The sequence below is a fragment of the Clupea harengus genome, chromosome 2 (genome assembly GCF_900700415.2).
Source record: "Clupea harengus chromosome 2, Ch_v2.0.2, whole genome shotgun sequence".
In the NCBI taxonomy this organism is placed as follows: domain Eukaryota; kingdom Metazoa; phylum Chordata; class Actinopteri; order Clupeiformes; family Clupeidae; genus Clupea; species Clupea harengus.
Window position 1 is genome coordinate 15075018 of NC_045153.1, and position 19938 is coordinate 15094955.

The following is a 19938-nucleotide window of genomic DNA, read 5'->3' on the forward strand; positions in this document are numbered from 1 at the left end:
TGTAGTGCATTTGTTAGTTCATTTAAATTCAGTCTGAGGAAAACGTGATGGCTAATTAATACATTAATTGACACATTCCGTTCCATTATATAGTCATTCTTAATTCTTGAGCGCACCTCAACAACAGCGCCACAATTTCCCATATTAACCTACGTTTTGACTATTGTGCCGAAACGTGCCGAAACAAAGGGGCGGTTCTTGTGGCAGAAGTCTTACGTCAAAATATGTCACGCAGTGGTAGGGCGAGTGTAGATGCACTGCAGGATCGAACGCACCCACAATAAATAAATGCATTAAACGTTTGTTTTTTACAGTTTGGATACAAGCGGCCGGCATGGAACAAATGTGGTAAGTGGGCAACGATTAAGTTATTACTCATGAATGTTTATGCAAGGATAAAATAGGTTGCCACAGAAATGGGTGGATTAGACGGTTTTAGTAACGCCTTTGGTCATCGCAATAAACATCCATAGCCTACACCCTCAGTCTCCTAGGGTGCTGTTCGTCTTGGTTTCGACATTTACATCATTAATTAAAGTAAAATTAGAGACTCGGTTGCGAGTCCTGGCATGTGTTTCTCCTGCCGTGTTGGTCTGTCTGTGTATTCCGAGATGCTGTAGTTTATTATCATAGGGCTTAGCGGAACTGCCAGTGGAGTTCACAATGTATGGCCTATTGTAAATGAACAAATAGCATAACTAGCCTAGACGTAGACACAAAATGATCAGTTCATCAGTTACATTTTCTACCTCTTGCTCTGTCGTTTCACTTCTGCGTTTGTTGTATTTTCAGTTATGTGATATAAGATAAAGCACCATGGTGTGATTGTTTACGTTTCAGCGTGTGAAAATCCGTTTATACCAACCAGAGGAATGCAGTGACTCTGCCAGCCAGCAAGCCATTGAGGCCTGTAAAATTCATGGTGAATTAAAATAATGTGCAATAATCCTTCCAGGGAGAGAAACATTGAGCTTTTCTGTCTGTCTGTCTGTCTGTCTGTCTGTCTGTCTGTCTGTGTGTGTGTGTGTGTGTGTGTGTGTGTGTGCGCACGCACTTGAACAAGGTTGATGTCCCTATGAAAGGATAGGTGTCAGATGGGTAGACTTCTGCTGCTTAAATGTGAAAACTCTGCAAACAATAATAAAACAACTTATATTCACTTCATATATACTCCATATTTATCAGCAGTATCATTATGAACACCTATGCCTTCCCCTGTTTTCAAGTCGTCATTGTGAAATGGACAAATATTTGTCAGTACATTCCTTCCTCATTATTTTCTCATGTTTTATGTGCTTAAGTGTTGACATACCGCTGGCACAACACATATAAATGTGTAAGCCTCAGAACATGTCGGCATGCCAAAAGTATGACGTGATAATTAATGTGGATAAATCCTAATTCCTTTGTTGGAATTCCATTTCTGTACCTCAGTCTGTAACACTATCCAAGAGTGTGAAACCTTGGAACTTGGGATGTCCTCTTTCCACCATGCTGTGCTGCTTCTGGTTAATGAGAAGTATTGATCAGGGGATGAAATTATTGATTATTAACAGATGCTTTGAGATTGGATTTAAAATCTTGATATTGGCAGCAGAAAATATGTAATTAGTTTTGCCCCCGACATTAAACAAATACCTTGTGATGGATGAGAGAGAAGAACAAGTAGGCTACTGTAAAGGTAGGAGACAAAGTCAAGAGACAAAGCGCTAAGTGAAGAACAGGAAAGACAAAAAAACAGGGATGGAGAGAGATGGAGAAGTTATTGACTAATTGTTAACAATTAAGGGATTGAACACAAGAAATAAAACAGAAGAAAAACTAGGGTGGAGGGAAGGAAACAGAACAACAGAGGAATAGGACAGAAACAGACTGGGGGCTAAAGACACTAAGGAAGCAGGAGAGACAGAGAGAAAGAGAGAGAGAGAGAGAGAGAGAGAGAAAGTGTGGAACCGCAGTGCAGCCGGTTCTGACAGTACCACCGGTGTAACTGGGTCATCCGGTACCTCTGTTTCCGGAGGGGGGTGTCCACTCCAGCACTCTGCCACACAGCGGCAGCATAAAGGAGCACAGGCGTCAACGTCAGAATTCCCAGAAGCACTTAGGGGCCTCTCAAATCACAAGGCTTTCATGTGAAGATGTACCCACCCAGCCCAGCATGGGGCACCATGCAGACGGCAGGCAGATGGCACGTGTGCGGTGAGGCAGTCAGTGGAGGGGTTCACCTGCAGTGCAAGAGACTGGACCTACGTCTGGCCTTAGCATAGCGGGGCAAGGTACACTATGTGTCACTCACAATAACAAGCAAGACTCTGAGATAAAGACCTAGAATATTGGTAACGTTATCATTCGAAACGTTTTTTTTTGGTAGACAGCTCAAGTGGGTTTTTCTCAGGAGCGGGTAGGGCTGGATACAGATTTACTCCCTGTCACAGAGAATCTCCGTGGCGCTTGATGCATCTTGATGCGTTCCTATTGAGAGTCTCGTTCAGACAACAGCAATAATCCCCCCAAATTGAGATGAAAGTAAAGCGTGGCGAATCCCCTTCCCCCAGACAATGAATCATCGCTGCACAGAATGGCTGGTTACTATGGATCCTGTCTCTCTAATTGTGGCTGGCTATGAAATCTGCCAAATTAGGCATGAGATGCTGTAGGCTGACTTGGTGCGCCATGCATCTGCTGGGTGGTGTTAGTGAAGCCCCATCACAGCCAGCAGTCAGACTTCTGCATTAAAAAGCACATGGCCACACAGAGACAGAACAGTAGTAGCACTGATTTGGAGTCAGTTTATGAGACGAAGTCTCAGTGATGTTAGGATAGACCTTTGGTGTGCTCCTCTAAGTAGTGCAGAAGAAATATAGAACCATGGTTGGAGAACCTGCATGTAGAGTCACGGTGGACAGGCCATGTGTAAAAATAGCCTCTTGCAGCAACACACTCGCACACATGAATGCACCGGCACACTCGAGCTTTATGTTCTCATGATCCAAGAGACCTGTTAAACAAATATTTGCGCACTCGAGAGACACATGTGCGCACACACAAGCATACTATGTCTGCAAATGCACATCCATGCATGTTGTTTAGCTAGCTGATGCTTCACATTTAGTGTTTGCTCATCCATCGTCAGCTTCTTTGTGCAGCTATCTCTGCATGTGTTCATTCCCAGTGGTGACGTGTGCGATCACACACTAGTAACTTGTGGTGGTATTTTCAGAACACAATGCTCCCAGACTTCTGCCTTTGTCTACAAAGAAACTGCCTGAGGTTGGTTTCAGGTGTAAGGTTTTTGAACGAGAAAGAAACTAAGGTCATCTGATTTTCTCTTGCTTCCCTTTAAATATGGCTCTAGCTCTTTTTTTCCTGGCTTAATGAGCCTGGTGAATTATATATGAATTCTAGGTGGAGAGAGACTGGGATCCCCCCCGATGGGGACCTTGATTGGCAGCAGGGGGTCAAAGTGAGCGTGTGTTGTTCAAGGAAGTGACAACTGTGTCAAACAAGACATAGGAAATGTAAGCGTTTTCGTGGCACACTGCCTTATTCTGGGAACCGTCAAGCCTAGCGCACAGTTTTTGTTCTTCTTCTCGTCTGACTTTAGGAAGCCAGTTTTCGGCATTCTCACCTGCTTTGGTCATGTTTTTTTTAGCAGGTTTTAAAGGAACAACTTTAGTTTCACATATTAGCATTTATGCTTGCAATGCATCACATTTAGCCTTTCTTCTTTTTTTCGTGTGCGTTTCCATCCTCATTCTCTTTTAACTATCATTAAAGACACAGAGAATGTTGCAAAGAGCCACACTGATCAACTCTGCATAGTATTGCAGTCAAGCAAATGTTGAAAGCAGCAGCAGAGTGATAGAGAGGGTGGCTGATACAACCCTAGTCCTATAACATGGTATATCCTATGGTATTTGTTTACATGCTCTGCAGTAGGTGCCAGACAAGGCCAGACAAGGCCAATTCTAAGCATAATGCAGCAGAGCCTCTGAGCCTGGCTGTGTGAGAGAGAGTGTAGCTTTTACTTTTTGCCGGGCCTTGATCCAGTTTTTATTTTGACAGCACTCTGTATGGTTTATGATAATGTGGTTAGCCTCAGATGTGATTGCAATGAGACGTGGTGCGATTACACTAATTACAGGCTTTTGGTGGATCTGAAGGAGCTTGTCAGGACGGCAGTCAGAGACCAGGATGAAGCTGACAATGCTGAGAAAGGTTGTCTCATAAAATATACTCATATACTCATATAGCCGTAATGTGCAGTTATCAAAGACTTAGAAAATGTTGGGAGAAACAGAGACAGGGAAACAACATGGTTTTGATATATGCATTATGGATAAGGATGCATTTAATTTGTTACATGTTACATAAATACAATTATTGATAAAGTATAGATAGGGAGAGAGGGGTGGGGAGATCACCGATTATCATTGATTGTCATTGGGGACCGATTATCATTGCTACTGATTACAACAGCTAGTGCTTCTTATGAAAACCCCTACTGCACGGTGCCTGTGAGTTTCAGAACTTCAGAGAGGACTGGTTGTAATGTTCCACGTAGCCAGATCAGTGGAGGTCACAAACATCACATCCACTTATCATCACATGGATTTGTGTGCTAGACTGGGGCCACTGAAGCACAGAGAATCGAGACTGAAGTGAGAGGTAGAGCTAGGCTCTTGCAGCTGTGTGTGCACCCACTAAAATATACAGTAGCAACACAAATCAACATTCAGATTTGAGGAATGATGTTTAATTAGTTGATTATGATAAAGTAATTGGCAGGATTAGGAGTGCACTGGTAAGTCAGATACAAGTTGGCGTATCACTGCTGTGTTGCTGAGATGTTTTTCTATGTGTGGAATTTACTTTCAACCAATCATTAACTGTGTTGCTTAAATTCAGCATTTCCCACAGTAATGACGGGAAAAGAGGGATGTCACCACTTTGAATTATGGGTAGTCTAGAATTCCTTGCATACTGGGCAGAGCAGATGTCTCCTTGTTGTGTTTGGCCAAAAAAACATGAACTGCTCGCCTGTACTGGTTTGTGTACGTGTGTGTGTGTGTGTGTGTGTGTGTGTGTGTGTGTGTGTGAGAGAGAGAGAGAGAGAGAGAGAGAGAGAGAGAGAGAGAGAGAGAGACAGAGAGTTTGTACTATTATATTAATAGTTATTATTTCATAAAAACAATGAATCTGTTTCTCCCTCTTAGGCTCATTAGGCAGGAATCTCTTCAGCTTCTGTGCGTAATCATCATTACAGACACTCATCTCATCTCTCCTCACACCCTGCTGTGAAGCATCGCTTCGAGAACGGATAGCAGTCTCCCTTACATGATTTGCAATAAACCTATTTTTGCTGCACAAGAGTAAAATGCAAAAACAAAGATTTACACTGTGGTAGGTGTACTTCTGAATTGCAAAAAATGATGGGTATACCTACCATCGACTGTATATACAAGTTATTGATACGTGCCATACCTGGTATGTTGCAGGGATCCTGTCCAGCATTAGGCATCTCAATCTTCCCTGAGCCCTACTGTCCCACACATAGGATGATGTAGAAGACATTTGGCATTGCAGATGCAGTCTCATCAGGGCCGAGCATCACTCACATCAGTGACAGGCTGAAGGCTGAAGTCATCAAAAAGGACTGAGTGTTATTGCAGTGCTCTGAGTGTGGAGAGGAATGCATAGAAGATAAAAGGATTTTAGAAGTTGAACATAAAGTTACATTTTGTAGCTTTTGGTCAGAATAAACTGGAGGGTTTGCTGTTGGCAATTGAAAGATTGTCTTGGTGATCAAACATTGGAGAAGTTTTTTCTGTCCGATGTGATTTTTTATGTAAGCAAAGTAGTTGCAAATGTGCAAATGTGACCAGCATCCGTGATAAGCGCAGTGTGCTAAATTTGCATGACAAGTTTACAACTTTCAACACTTTATATTTTGGATTTTTGTTGAGCACTTTACTTAAACATGAGGCATTTCTGAAGTTCCTTTCTGCTCCCTGTAGAGGAGCATCCCAGATATGTTTAGCATTTCCACCCGCTGGAGAACAGCTGAGTGGTTTGCCAAGATGAGCAGGAAGTTCAACCAGGATTTACTTTCCTGTTCTCCTCCCCTGCTGTTTACACATCCTGCCCACATAATTTGAAATGTCACTCAGCCGCATGAAAGTTTACATGAATTATGCAAACAAAACTGTGTGTAGGTAGGAAGTTCTTCCAGAGTTTTTCAAAGAGTTGTCGGTCGCCTTCAAATTCCTAAAGGTCTATATTCCATGTATCCTTATGAGGTCTTCTGAGGTCTGATTAGATGTGAATATATCTAGTAAATCTTCTTTATCGACTTCCTCCTTTTCTTCTGTGACCTCTCTCGTGTCTCTCTCTCTTTCTCCCTCTCTCTCTCTCTTTCCCCTTTTTCTCTCTCTCCCTTCTCAAGGGACTGAGAAGACTTGAACAGTTCATCCGATCATCTAATAGAGAATTTTACCCTGGTGGCGGCCGTCGGGGAGCTTGCAGCGTGACCTCACTCTTCCCTCTGCACACTCCATCACCGCCCCCTGATCCTCCTCAGCACCTCCTCTCCCTACGGCCTCCTCATCTGTCCCAGCCAAGATGGCAGGGAAGGAGCGCAGTCCTCGCCATCGACCATGGTCGGTGTACCGCGCCAACACCTTCGACCTCTCCTCGGAGATGATGGGCCTAACCCTGGCAGGTGAGCTGTCAGATAAAGAGTGCGTCCCTTCCCCATCTGCTGGATCTTCTTTGAAAAGTTACTCAGAAACCAAACACCCCCCCCCCCCCACTTCCTCTATTTGACTTGGTTTGATGATAGAGGCAGACACTCCCTGACATGTGTCATTGTCACTTTGCAGGCCTCAGCCAGGATCCGGACGAGCCAGTGCTGGAGTTCAGTCTGGGTGAGTGCAACGCCCAACTTGCTTCCTCAGGGTAATGCTGTTTGATGCGCAATGAACCAGAGATCAAGTAGCCTACTGTGTGCCACGGGGGGTTCTTGGAGAGGTTTGCTGCCCACTCATTCTTTTAATAGTCACAAACACACACTTCTTACCAGTGCAGTCACCAGACAAGCTCCCACTCCCTGGATCAACATCCAATCAGGATGGAAAATATTTTACTCTCTAATCTTCTTACTTGCTTGTGTGGGTTTACAAAATCAATGGCATAGGCCATATGCTCTATGTGTGTTTGACTACTACACACAGGCTTTTACTTTGCATCAGAGGCCTCCTCTAGCTCACTATGTGGTGGCGCAAGTGAATTGAAAAATCTGAAAGTCGGTCATTGTCAATGTTGTCATTTGTCTGAATCTTAATGTCAATTCTATGGTAATATACGTCTATAGTAAATATATGCTTAACAAATGTATTGTCAAATGTGTTTTGAGCCAAGGTAATGTGATGTGATAACCAATTCATATCTGTTAGATATTCAGGCGTCTTACTCCATTTCTCAGTGTCAGGCATCTTGCCCCTTTGCCCAGTGTGTCAGACTCGCTCTCTCTGCTCTTGTGTGTCAGCCTGCAGTGAGCTGGTCACGACTGCCCTGGAGCGGAAGCCCAATAGCTTTGTGGCCGTGAGCTGCACCACCCCTCCTCAGGCCTTCTGGACCAAGCATGCTCAGACGGAGATCATCGAGGTGAGGACCAGGATGTCAGAGAAGGTTCACAGTCTGTAATTACTTTTTTTTGTGTTGAACGTTCTTCTGGAGAGGATTGTCCTGAGTTTTGCATACTGTGTCAGTCAGCAAGCATGCTGTTTCATTTTTATAATTGGGCTCATATTTGGCTTCCTCATCCTTCCAGGGAACGAGTAACCCGATCTTCCTGAGCAGCATTGCCTTCTTCCAAGACTCTCTGATCACTCAGCAGACACAGGTCAAGCTGTCGGTGTACGACGTGAAGGATCGCTCACAGGGCACGGTGAGACACACACACACACATAGGGGAATGGGGGTGGTGCAGAACTTATGTTACCTGGTGCCATACACAAATACTCAAAGAAAAGTGAACAGTGAATAGATGACTGTAGAAAAGCACATGAAAGCCTCATCAACCAGGCGTGGTTGATTATGAAAACACACTGGGTTGAAGGCTCTTTTGTTACAGCACATCACATAGGCAAGCAAGGGAAAGAGACTCACAGGATCCAACAGGATCAGAGACAGGAACAGAACAGGATTTGTACTCTTTGTTTGTTTTTGCTCATTTACATTTAGACACTTTTTTGGGTTTGTTAGCGCTGACTTAAACAGCACTGAAAGCTTGTGATCATCCTGTCCTTTCCTGCCCTTTCCTTATGTAATCCTTCAGTCCACAGTGTCCAGTTTAGTTCATATGATGTGTAGTCAGTGTAGTTCATATGATGTGTGGTCAGTGTAGTTCATATGACGTGTGGTCAGTGTAGTTCATATGATGCGTGGTCAGTGTAGTTCATATGACGTGTGGTCAGTGTAGTTCATATGATGCGTGGTCAGTGTAGTTCATATGACGTGTGGTCAGTGTAGTTCATATGGCGTGTGGTCAGTGTAGTTCATATGATGTGTGGTCAGTGTAGTTCATATGACGTGTGGTCAGTGTAGTTCATATGATGTGTGGTCAGTGTAGTTCATATGATGCGTGGTCAGTGTAGTTCATATGATGTGTGGTCAGTGTAGTTCATATGACGTGTGGTCAGTGTAGTTCATATGACGTGTGGTCAGTGTAGTTCATATGATGTGTGGTCAGTGTAGTTCATATGACGTGTGGCCAGTGTGTTTCATGTTTCTCTTGCACTCTCACAGATGTATCTGCTGGGCTCGGCCATGTTCACCGTGAAGGAGCTGCTACAGGACAAGCACCACAGGTTACACCTTACTGTCAGGTGAGAGAAGCAAAGACAGCAGTAGATAGACGCAAAACACTTGCAAATACTGTGACATCTGACAACATTGTACAAAAACTGTTCCCATATTTTGGGGAGAGTGTTTATAATAATGCCAAGAAGAGTTGATTTATTTAAGCCTTTCTGTTTCTCTGCTTTTCTGTGAAGTTCCATGTTACACAGAAACGCTATGTATTTGTCATCAGTTTAATCTCAGTCTCTCTCTCTCTCTCTCTCTCTCTCATCAATTGGAAATGGAAATGGTCCATGAATACCCATCTGTGTTTATGCCAGGTCTGCTGAGAGTGAGCGCATGGGCAACATCACCGTCATCGCCTGGCAGATGGAGGACAAGAGAGATCAGAGTGCTCCCATGGCCAGGCTACCGGACACCATCAAAGGCAGAGTCAGTCAACAAACACCTCTCCACACAAAACACTCTCCACCCCCCATGCATCTGATAGGACTTGGACCCATTTGTTTTCACCACCTGCATTGTACACTGTTATAGTCCAGGTTGTGTATGCTGTAAACGCAAAGGCCCTTTAAGTTGTGGGCGTCTCTGTAAATGCCTTATCTGAAGTCGTGTCTCAGTCAGTTGTCTGTTTTCCCACAGATGGTGTTGCCGGTGGATGAGAGCCTGACTGAGGGCATCAAAGCCAAATCAGCCTCCCTGTGCAAAGACACCCTTTTAAAAACAGGTGAGTCTTGTGTTGAGGCTAAAAGCAGGTGAGTCTCGTGCTGAGGCTGGAGGGTTTCAGAGAGCGCACCCCTGGAACAGATTCTCATTTGAAGTAAACTCATTATGGTCTTTACTCGAGGATCAGTAAAACACTCATCAGCAGCAAGCATCAGTGAAAGACTATCCATTCAGATAATTACAACTAATTCATATGCATGTACTGTATGAGAGTAACTTTTATGTAGAGGATAATAAAAAAAATGTAACTCTGCAGTTTCAGATTCTAAGGATGGGTATTAGGGAAATATTACCCAGAGCTAGCAGTGTGTCACATGAGTGTGTTTGTGCTGTTGGATATTATGGCAGATTTTACTATGTTTTTGCCATTCTTATAAAAATCCACCCAAATGTCTGTCATTATGAGTGTTTGAGATATTAAGTTGCGTGTCCATTTGATTCACGCACTCAGTTTATTTTCGGCTGCCAAGTAGTTGTACTCGTGACGCTGTTATTGTGATTTGTGAATGCCTAATGCTCACGGATAAGCCGCCACCCAGATTACACCAGAGTGTCACAGGCTCCTAATAACCATAACCACATCCATTGCCAGCCCTGACTGACAACCACAGACGCTCCATAGCAACTGATGGAAATTATTTCTGTGACTGTATGAGTCAGAGTCTGTATGCCAAAACGATGTCATCGGTGATGACTCAAGCACAATGGACTTCAGGCCTATGAGACTCTGCTATGACTAAGATCATGGTTAAGGTCTTAGAGATTTCCAGATTTACACTGGTAGTTTCTATTTTTAATTGATGATCGGATGCTTTATAAATTGACGGATGGATGGATGATAGATAGACGAGTGGATGGATGGATGGATGGATGGATGGATGGATGGATGGATGGATGGATGGATGGATGGATGGATGGATGGACGGACTGATGGCTGTGTTTCTGCATCAGTGTTTGGTGGCACCATGTCACGCATGTACCGCTTGCCCACCACGGATGGCAACCATCTGAGGGTCCTGGAGCAGATGGCAGAGAGCGTGCTGTCTCTCAACATCCCCCGACAGTTCGCCAAACTGCTGCTGGAGGAGGACGCTGCCAGGTACCACACATCCATGTTTCTACCTGTTGCAGCACACTGGACATATGCCACATAATGACTCAATTTATTATACAGCAATTAACACATCTGTGTGGAGCTGTCTCTTGAACTGTGAGTCTCTATCTCTCTCTCATGTCTGTGTTCTTGCGTGCGTGTGTGTGTATGTGTGTGTATGTGTGTGAGAGAGAGAGAGAGACAGAGAGAGAGTGTGAGTGTGTGTGAGTGTGTGTGTGTGAGAGAGAGTGTGTGAGTGTGTGTGTGTGTGTGTTTAAGTTTTAATACCTCTCCTCTGATCATCAGGGTGTGTGAGCTGGAGGAGCTGGGTGAGCTGTCTCCCTGCTGGGAGAACCTGAGGAGGCAGATCATCACACAGTACCAGACCATCATCCTCACATATCAGGAGACCCTCACTGATCTCCATGAGTACAAGGGTTAGCACCGTTACCCATCAGCTCACTCTCTGCACATATCACCAATGCCTGGAACTTCAGTACCTTAACATGCATATCATGCATGTACTGTATATATAATAATTGTATAATAATAATAATAATTGTCAGACTTTAATACATTTAATATCAGTGATGCATGGCAAAATGTAGTTGTATGACATACAAACGTGTTTTGCAATATTATATACATAAATGTACAATATACATTTATACTTACTCTTACCCTGAACTCTGATGTGGTAAAACCCTATTTCCCCTGTCAGGTCCCTCCTTCAAATCCAGCACACTGAAAGCTGAAAGGAGGCTGGAGTTCATGCCGACGAACCTCCACCTTCAGAGAATGAGGGTGCAAGGAGAGAAAGGCTACGGTAAGATACTTCCTGTATACCCTATCCACGCTTTTGATTATTAGATTTTTATTTTAGAAATCAATCCAAAGTAACTAACATGCAGTAAACACTTCCAATCATTCAGATTCGAGCTTGTAATTTATGGATGTGCGTTATTATATACTCTCCCTGCTGTAAGTAGTGGAGCATCATTGTTAGACTGAGTAATTGTGCGGATATTGTACCAAACCCATGTGACTAGTGGACTTAGTTGTTGGATCACCCCTCCCTCTCTCCATCCCATCTGCCCAGACCACACATACGACGTGGTGACCATCGGAGCCCCAGCCGCTCACCACCAGGGCTTTAAATGCAGCGGCCTGCGGAAACTCGTCCAGAAGTTGGAGGAGGCCAAGAAGCAGTAAGTCCTGCTAAACTAGGACTAGTGGCTCTAGTGGCTAAATGCTACAGTATATGCCAAACACTATTATTTTCCAAGCGATGCTGCTCCATTTTTAATGTGCTGTATTTGATGGCATGACCTCTGGGTCATGCTATAGTGCTGGTTTCCTCGTCATGGAAACCAGATTTGAGTCCATCAGTAGGTGCTGCTGGTCACTTATGTTTTGTCTGCTCTCTCATCAGAGCTTTTGAGGAGCACTGGTGAGTTTTTTTTGGACAGTAGATCTTTTCTTTACAACATTTGTTCACTTCAGTGTCAGTCTGTTACCACTGCATGGTCATCGCCTTGTTCTCGCACAACGTGTTTTTTGTGACTGGTCCATTTTTCATCTTTGTGTTCAACTGTTCCTTGCTGTTGATGATGGGGGATGATGATGATGATGATGCAGCAATGTACTTGTCTGAGTTTGCAACACATAACACAACACTGCATCAGAAAATGTCCTTAGTGTCACTCACGCTGATGGTGTGATCTGAGCTCCACCTGTTTGCTATTCGTCCTGCGGCATGTACAACTCCCCCCCCCCCCCCGCACCCACCTTGCATCCGGTCCTCTGAGTCCTCTGAGATTGCATTCATCTCTGATTTCATCCACCTTTTCCTCCGCAGTAGCCGGGAGTCCAGCCCTTCCTCCATGGTCTACGTGCCCCAGGACGTGGTGCGAGCCAGGGAGCTCATCCCCCAGATCACCACGCTCAAAACCCAAGTCTGCTACTACGTGGAGCGTCTGTCCCGAGCTGCAAAAGACCGCTCGGCCAACGCACTAGAGAGGACATTGGCCATTCTCACAGAGAAGGTGCGGTGGTCCAGAGAGGATATTTTAAATGTATTGAATACGCAATGAAGCCATTAAAATCTAAACAGACCTCCATGTACAGGATCTAAACTGATGAGTATTTCTGTTACCACATATTCGACTGAAATAGTTAATAGTTTTGAACCATTTGAAAATCATTGGATTTGATGAGGTAAGTGCGTACCCTGTGACGATCCTTGGTGTGTTGGCAGACGAGGCAGCTGGTGACGGTGTGCAACAATAAGCTGCTGGCCTTGGCCATCCTGGCCCTGAACGCAGCGCGGCCCGAGTTCATCGCCTCCCGAGGGTCGCCCTCACGCAGCCCCGACCCCGAGAGGGTGGTCGTCCGGAACGACCAGGGGTCACCCCAAGTCAAGTGGAGCGGGCGCAGCAACCGCGCCTCTCTGTATGTGGACTGGCACGAGGAGGACTGGGTAAGAGTGGGTCAGGCATTAAGGAGAACGGGCAAGGTCAGGCAAGAGGTAATGATGCCACATAGTGTTTCATCAAGTCAGTTCATCAGGAAGCAAGCAGGGAGATGTATTAACTATAGACCATGTGCCGCCTATGTCTCTTTCTCTTTTCCAACTGTCTCTCTGTCTACATATCTCTGCAATTCAAATAAAAACAACTTTTGTGGCAAATTAGTGTGCAGATTAGGAGTAAATTATATAACGATAAATTACAAATCAATAAATGAATCTATCTCTCTCCTATTCCTCCTCAGGACAAGGTGTGGCTGAATGTGGATAAGAGTTTGGAGTGTGTGATCCAGCAGGTGCAGCGGATACTGCACAAAGGCAAGAAGGCCAGCGACAGCAGCGAAGACGTCTTCGAGTTGGACCTGCCCTCCACAGCCAGCAAGAAAGGTAACTACGGCAACCGGCATGCCTTCTGCATCAACCACAATGACCCCCGCAAGACCTCTTCACCCGCTCAACCTCCACATCATCATTATGTTTATCATGCCCACCAATACCCTGGGCTCACAATTCCCCATAAATATCTTTGTAGGTTCACATCATAGATACTTTGTTCAGCCGTACATTAGAAGTAATGACATAGCAAGCATTCAGTCATTTGTAGGAATGTCTTCTTGCTTAAGATGAACTACCTGAATGTAATATCAAGGACATTTACAAGTCATTTACCATTGTGTCACTTAGCAGAAGCAACATGAATGATGTATGGGTAAATTATGTTCAAAAATCTTTTGGCTGACTTAATACAGTACAATAATATGGCTTACAATAAGCAGCAAGGTTACACTTAGCATCATTAATGTTTCATGAAGCATATATCTTATCCTTCTCTCCCGTCACCCTTAGCAACTAGAATCTACCGTATTCACAAGGAAGTAGTCAGTAGTCATTGGACCCTTAGGATTACTGTATGTCCATGTGCTTACGCTCTCACTCAGTCTAAGCATGCATGCATGTGTGAACATTCAGCGCTTGGTCACATGCTCGCCTAACCGCATTTTCACTTCCCTCTGTCCAGATGGCAGCCCCAGTGTTGAGGGATCCTCCCCAGGTACAATAAATGTGTCAGTGTTTCTCTTTGTGTGTTTGCATGTGTGTGTGTGTGTGTGTGTGTGTGTTTGCTTACAGTTCTTGTATGCAGAGTGTAAACATCTGTGCTTGCATTCTGTGTGTGTTCTGAGAGGCAGATCAGATACCAGACCGTCATCCTGACATATCAGGAGACCCTCACTGATCTCCATGAGTACAAGTGCATTTGTGAATTTGTCTTTTTGCCTGTACATGAGGAAACCACTGGCTTTTTTCAGATCGTTCAGAAAAGCCTAACAAGAACTTTATCTTCCCACACCACTCATAAAATCCCTGATATGCTTATATGGATGTATAACTTCTCACTTGGCTTTACCCAGTCAATCATTAACATCCTCATATCGTCTATTACAGTTTTGTATAAATGCCCAGACAATGTTTCTCACAAAAGCTACTGCTGATTGTGTACAAGGCATCTACAGTCACCTGCACGACTTTCCCTCAGGTGAATCCACCTCACTAAGAAGTGAGAAATAGGACCAGGGATCACTTTCACTCTGCCCACGGCTGCTTCCAGATTCTACCCCCTAGGGAAGCTCAGTCACTGGCCACCAAAATAGCAAGCTCCAGGTGGCCAGTGGCTCCTTGTACTGCTCTCTTCATATCTGGTCACATGGAACATCTTTCTGTGATCACTTTCCTTGTGTATGTGTCTTCGTGTCTGTGTTTGTGTAAACATGTACAGTTGTTACATGTGCCTGTTTTTTGTCCCATCCTTATCCTATTTATGATATGTTACATGCTGGTCCGGCACATTCCCCCATCCTCGGTCATGTGGACTGTGAAGACGAGCTAATCTAATGTGATGTGTGCACAGGTGAGTGGAGTGAGGCTCTGTACCCGGTGCTGACCACACTCAACGAGTGTGTGGCCATGATGAGTGACAAGGCCAAGAAATCCATGGTGTTCCTCCTCATGCAGGACAGCGCCCCCACCATCGGCATGAGCCTGACACTACAGTACCGCAGAGATGTGGTCTTCTGCCAAACAGTGAGTACAAATACACACTGAGACACACAAACACAAATACACAAACACACACACACAGACAGACACATGAATATTAACAAACACACTCACTGATGTTTTCTCTGTTCACAGTTAACTGCCTTGATCTGTGGGTTCACTGCAAAGCTCAGGAGTGGTCTCCATGACAACGGCTTCCTGAAACAGCTGCATACTATAGGCCTGTTAGTACAGTTTGAAGGTCTTCTCAGCACCTATGGTATGTACTTGTTCTTCATCTGAGTATTCATGGTGCATTCAGTGTAGACATTCTTCTGTTATATGTTCTCCTGTTGTCCTTATCTTAATATGTCCTAACATAACATAACATAGCATAGCATAAGATAAACTTGTATTAATCCCTGTAGGGAAATTCAGGAGATGACATAACATAACAACCTAACATAATATCATATAATTGCATCACAGGTGAGGAGTTGTCTATGCTGGAAGACATGAGTATTGGTGTCATAGACCTGAGGAACGTCACCTTCAAGGTTACCCAGGCAACCACTGGATTCTCCCCCGACATCCTCCCCGTCATCACAGGAAACAGGGACGGCTTCAATGTGCGTGTGCAGCTGCCAGCTGTGCTGTTTGATGCGTTGCCACGGGAGATCCAGAATGGGATGCTGTTGCGCGTTCAGCCAGTGCTGTTCAATGTTGGCATCAATGAGCAGCAGACACTGGCAGAGAGGTGAGTGGGACAGAACTGAAGAGATGGTAAAGGTTTAATGATAGAAAAGATGATCAAAAGTTTAGTACGATTTTTCCTGCAAAACGTTTTAAGTTGATATTATAGCAGAAATGAGGCTGTTATTTTCTGTTAGTGGCATTCCTCTTTCTCGTCAAAGGTTCGGAGACACATCCCTGCAGGAAGTTGTGAATATAGAGAGTCTGGTGCGGCTGAACTCCTACTATGACCAGTTCAAAGAGGTTCTGCCTGAAGACTGTAAGTCTGAAGATGACTAAAAGACCTGCTAGAAGCTGGGTTACCATCTCCAACATTATTTTGAGGTTTAGAAATGTACTGCTTTGTTCATGTACACGTCTCACTCCATTCCGTGCTCTCTTATTCTCTCCAGGTCTACCTCGGTCCCAGAGTCAGAATTGTGTGCCTGAGTTGCTCAAATTCCTGAACCAGAATATTCATGCCAGGAAGAGCAAGAATGTGGACATCCTTTGGCAGGCCGCAGAGGTGGAATTCATTCATTCATCCGCCTCTTTGTCTAGTCTCATTATATTTCTGCACTCTTACATGTATCCTTGTACCTTCTGTCTCAACATGTATAACTGCAGAATACCTGTTTCTCACATTGTATTAAATCAAACAATGGTATGACTAGTCACATCCAATCATTTTGAAATGTAAACAGTTTTATCCAACTCAAACCGTCAATCTAATTTTACTACTGGCTTGATAGTATCGATTTACTCTCTCCTTAATAACTGTAGGTGTGTCGACGTCTCAATGGCGTTCGCGTCACCAGCTGTAAGAGCGCGAAGGACCGTACGGCCATGTCGGTAACGCTGGAACAGTGCATGATTCTGCAGCAGGAGCACTGTATGGCCCCACAGGTCTTCACTCAGGCCCTCGACTGCATGCGCAGGTTAGGAGTCTGCCCCGCTGCCTGATGGAAAAAGCTAGCGCATGTAACAAAATCTGCAACACAAAATGAACCTGCATGAATAAAAGCTATTATTGAATAACATCATGGTCATGAAAACAGCAGAGATTTGACCATACAAGCATTTTCAGTTGATTAAATTCAGTACTTTTAATAATCAGGGCAATATTACTGAAATTAATTATGGTAGACTGATACATGAGTTTGTTTCCTCTATGTATTATTTCCTAGCTTTGGCTCTCATACATTAATTTCCCCCATTCACTATGTCTTCCCAGTGAGGGATGTCGACGAGAGAACACCATGAAGAACGTGGGCAGTCGGAAATATGCCTTCAACGCGCTTCAACTGAAGGCCTTCCCCAAGCAGTACAGACCACCAGAGGGCACCTATGGGAAGGTGGAGACTTGATTGGAGGAATGGCTGGAAATCAGACACGCCACACCCCCAGTGCAGTTCCCCTCCAGTTCACCATTCATTATTTTGCCTTGAAATAAGAGTAGATTAATGCATTATACAGCCATGGTGAAGTTGGATTAGTTTCAACTGCAACTGTGTTTTCATCAGTTTAATTGTTGCAGTGATGAAGGAACAGGACTGGGGTGTGTGGGGGGATGCTCAGGCATGGTCCTGAGGGGCCACCATGTCTGCTGGCTTGCAGATTTTCATCAACAAGCCTTGATCTGGCTAAATTTTATTTTCAGGCACTGTAGAAACCCACCTCAAGCCAAACATTGTTGGCTTTATTTGTTAGCCAAGTGGTGTTTGTCTTTTCCTGGGAAGCACAATAAGCTAGTGATAAACAGTGCCAATGACTTTCTAAGTAATGTATTTCTTTCCGTCCCAGTAAAAGTCTACAGCCATAATGGCCCTCAAGGACCTAACTTGGTCACTCCCGTAACATAACAGAGGGAATTAAATACTTCACCATAGGAAATCACACACCACAAAATAGCCTTTGTCTTGGTTGTAGAACACAGGCACAGTGACAAATGTCAACTTTCTGTGGTGATAAAAGTAAAATTCCCAATACGCATATTAGATATAGTTACGCTTCATCAGGTTATAATGAATTACTCACCAAATAACACCACTGTTTAGTTCCCACTCACTGATGTCAAGTATGCATAAAACTAGCTGCCTTAAAAGTGTCTTACAAATCAACCATCTCCGCACGAGCTTCTCTGGCCTGTATCAAAACAACAGATAGAAAAGTGTGTTCAATGTAAATAAGCAGGGTGAGTATTGCAACAATACCATTTTGTTGTGAACCTTTAGTGTAGGTATATGATCTTTACTTACCCTTTGGTTTATGAAAGTAAGTCAGGAAGTCTTTGTGCGGCACGAGTCTTGGATGTCAAATACACAGTTTAATATAGCAAAGCGTGTTCAGAACAGAATAGTCACAATATTATAATGTTTTGTTGCCTGTGGTATATTTCAAAATCGGAACTGTGATAAATGACTGACAACGTAGTGAAGGGAGGGTCTGGAGTTCCAGGCTGGTAGACAGAGTTTTATGAAAAGCAGAGTGCTGTTGCTCCGCCAAGCACCCAGAGTCAGATCAACTCCAGAGTCTGTTCCTATCTGGATAGTCCTGATGGCACAGGATAGGACACAGAAAGCCACAAAAAGACCATGCCACTGATTTGTTAATATTTGAAGTCTTGAAAAAAACACAGAAATGGGTTCCATTTATGTTTTAAGCTTAGACATTTTCTCAAATGTGTCCATCTCTTATTTTGCTCAGCAGTGCTGTAATGCAAAAAATGCATTGGTCTTAATTTTCTCCTAACAGCCCTGAGCGCATGGCTAAATGCAGAGACTTGTAAAGACCAGAGTGCAACTACATCAGCATATTTCCCTGTGAACACAGACAACATTGTATCTCTCTTGCCTTGAAGGAGGGAATCTAGTGTGAGTCTAGAATAGTCTAGAATCAGAGTAGAGTTTGTCAGGTGAATTTAGATTTTTTTTTTTTTTTTGCATCAGAAGAGAAAGATGATAAACTATTGAGAAAGGCCTTACATGTTTGAATACTGACGCAAACACCAAATAGTAATTTAATAAAATCATTAAAAAAAAACAGCAAAAAGAAAGATGTCCAACTGGCATTGGGAATGTGTCTTTCTTAATGCATGTAATGGATACTTAAAACAATTACTAGCACACTGCATTAGGGTCAACAAGAATGCAACCTGCTGGACATTTGTTTTTCACATGTGCACGCTTTATTATGTTTACATGGATCTAATCTTATATTGACTTAACTTCTGTTGGCTGAAATGTTGCTATTTTCCGAAGACATTCAAAATAGTGTAATAGTTCTGACAAATAGAAATATTTTTCTTTTTGATTATGTTTTATTGTATGTTATTTTTTTACATAACTTATGTCATTTGTTGCAAAACTGTGTCATGGTGGCATAACTGTATAGAGTTGGACTATGCTATAACATGCTGTAAAATGTGCTCTCTCACATGCATTTCTCAGTACTTGCAGCTATTAAAATAAGTTAACATCCGAAATGTATCGTGATTTGACCACACTCTGTTTCTTATTAACGAAGAACTGTATCCACTATCTATGATTACACAGTTCACAAGAACAAGGGCACAAAGAACCCAAGCCAAACGTTGCACACAGGAACTACTCCTCCTACTGAATATGGCAAGCCAAAATAGTTTTAATTCGCTTGACAGAATTCTGAATTTGCATTATCATAATTTGGGAGTTAAAATAATAATGAAAGGGTAGTTCCTTGGGCTTAAACTGTATTTCTCTTAACTGCATTGTCAGTTATAACTGTATTTTCTGTTTTCTCTGAGAAATAACATTAAAAATCAAATATTCAATGTTAAGTTGGTTGAATTCAAAACATAAAACAGTCAAAAATTACAAGGCAAGAGTTTCAGCTTTTCATGAAAACTTTTACATATTTTCAACTCTTATTTTAACGTAAACGTGTTACTTTTATTCTTTAAGTTGCTGTCTTTAACTTTTTACTA

The 19938-nt window shown here is 43.4% G+C and overlaps 1 protein-coding gene across 2 annotated transcripts; it reads left to right on the forward strand.

Annotated features, from left to right (window-relative positions):
* The first annotated feature begins 234 nt into the window (after positions 1 to 234).
* On the forward strand, positions 235 to 19458 carry inpp4aa (inositol polyphosphate-4-phosphatase type I Aa). 2 transcript variants are annotated; one of them, XM_031584165.1, is made up of 24 exons: positions 235 to 348; positions 6446 to 6721; positions 6882 to 6926; positions 7547 to 7665; positions 7832 to 7948; positions 8809 to 8888; positions 9183 to 9294; positions 9505 to 9589; positions 10540 to 10687; positions 10988 to 11118; positions 11403 to 11507; positions 11781 to 11889; positions 12114 to 12131; positions 12540 to 12726; positions 12939 to 13160; positions 13454 to 13595; positions 14227 to 14259; positions 15115 to 15287; positions 15399 to 15522; positions 15732 to 15999; positions 16157 to 16254; positions 16388 to 16500; positions 16758 to 16912; positions 17209 to 19458. In XM_031584165.1, exons 2-24 carry the CDS (start codon positions 6622 to 6624, stop codon positions 17339 to 17341), a joined length of 2817 nt encoding a protein of 938 aa, XP_031440025.1. In that variant the 5' UTR covers positions 235 to 348; positions 6446 to 6621; the 3' UTR covers positions 17342 to 19458. The 2 variants fall into 2 exon arrangements, with proteins under 2 accessions (XP_031440025.1, XP_012692642.2); XM_012837188.2 differs by lacking the exon at positions 12114 to 12131.
* Positions 19459 to 19938: the final 480 nt, after the last annotated feature.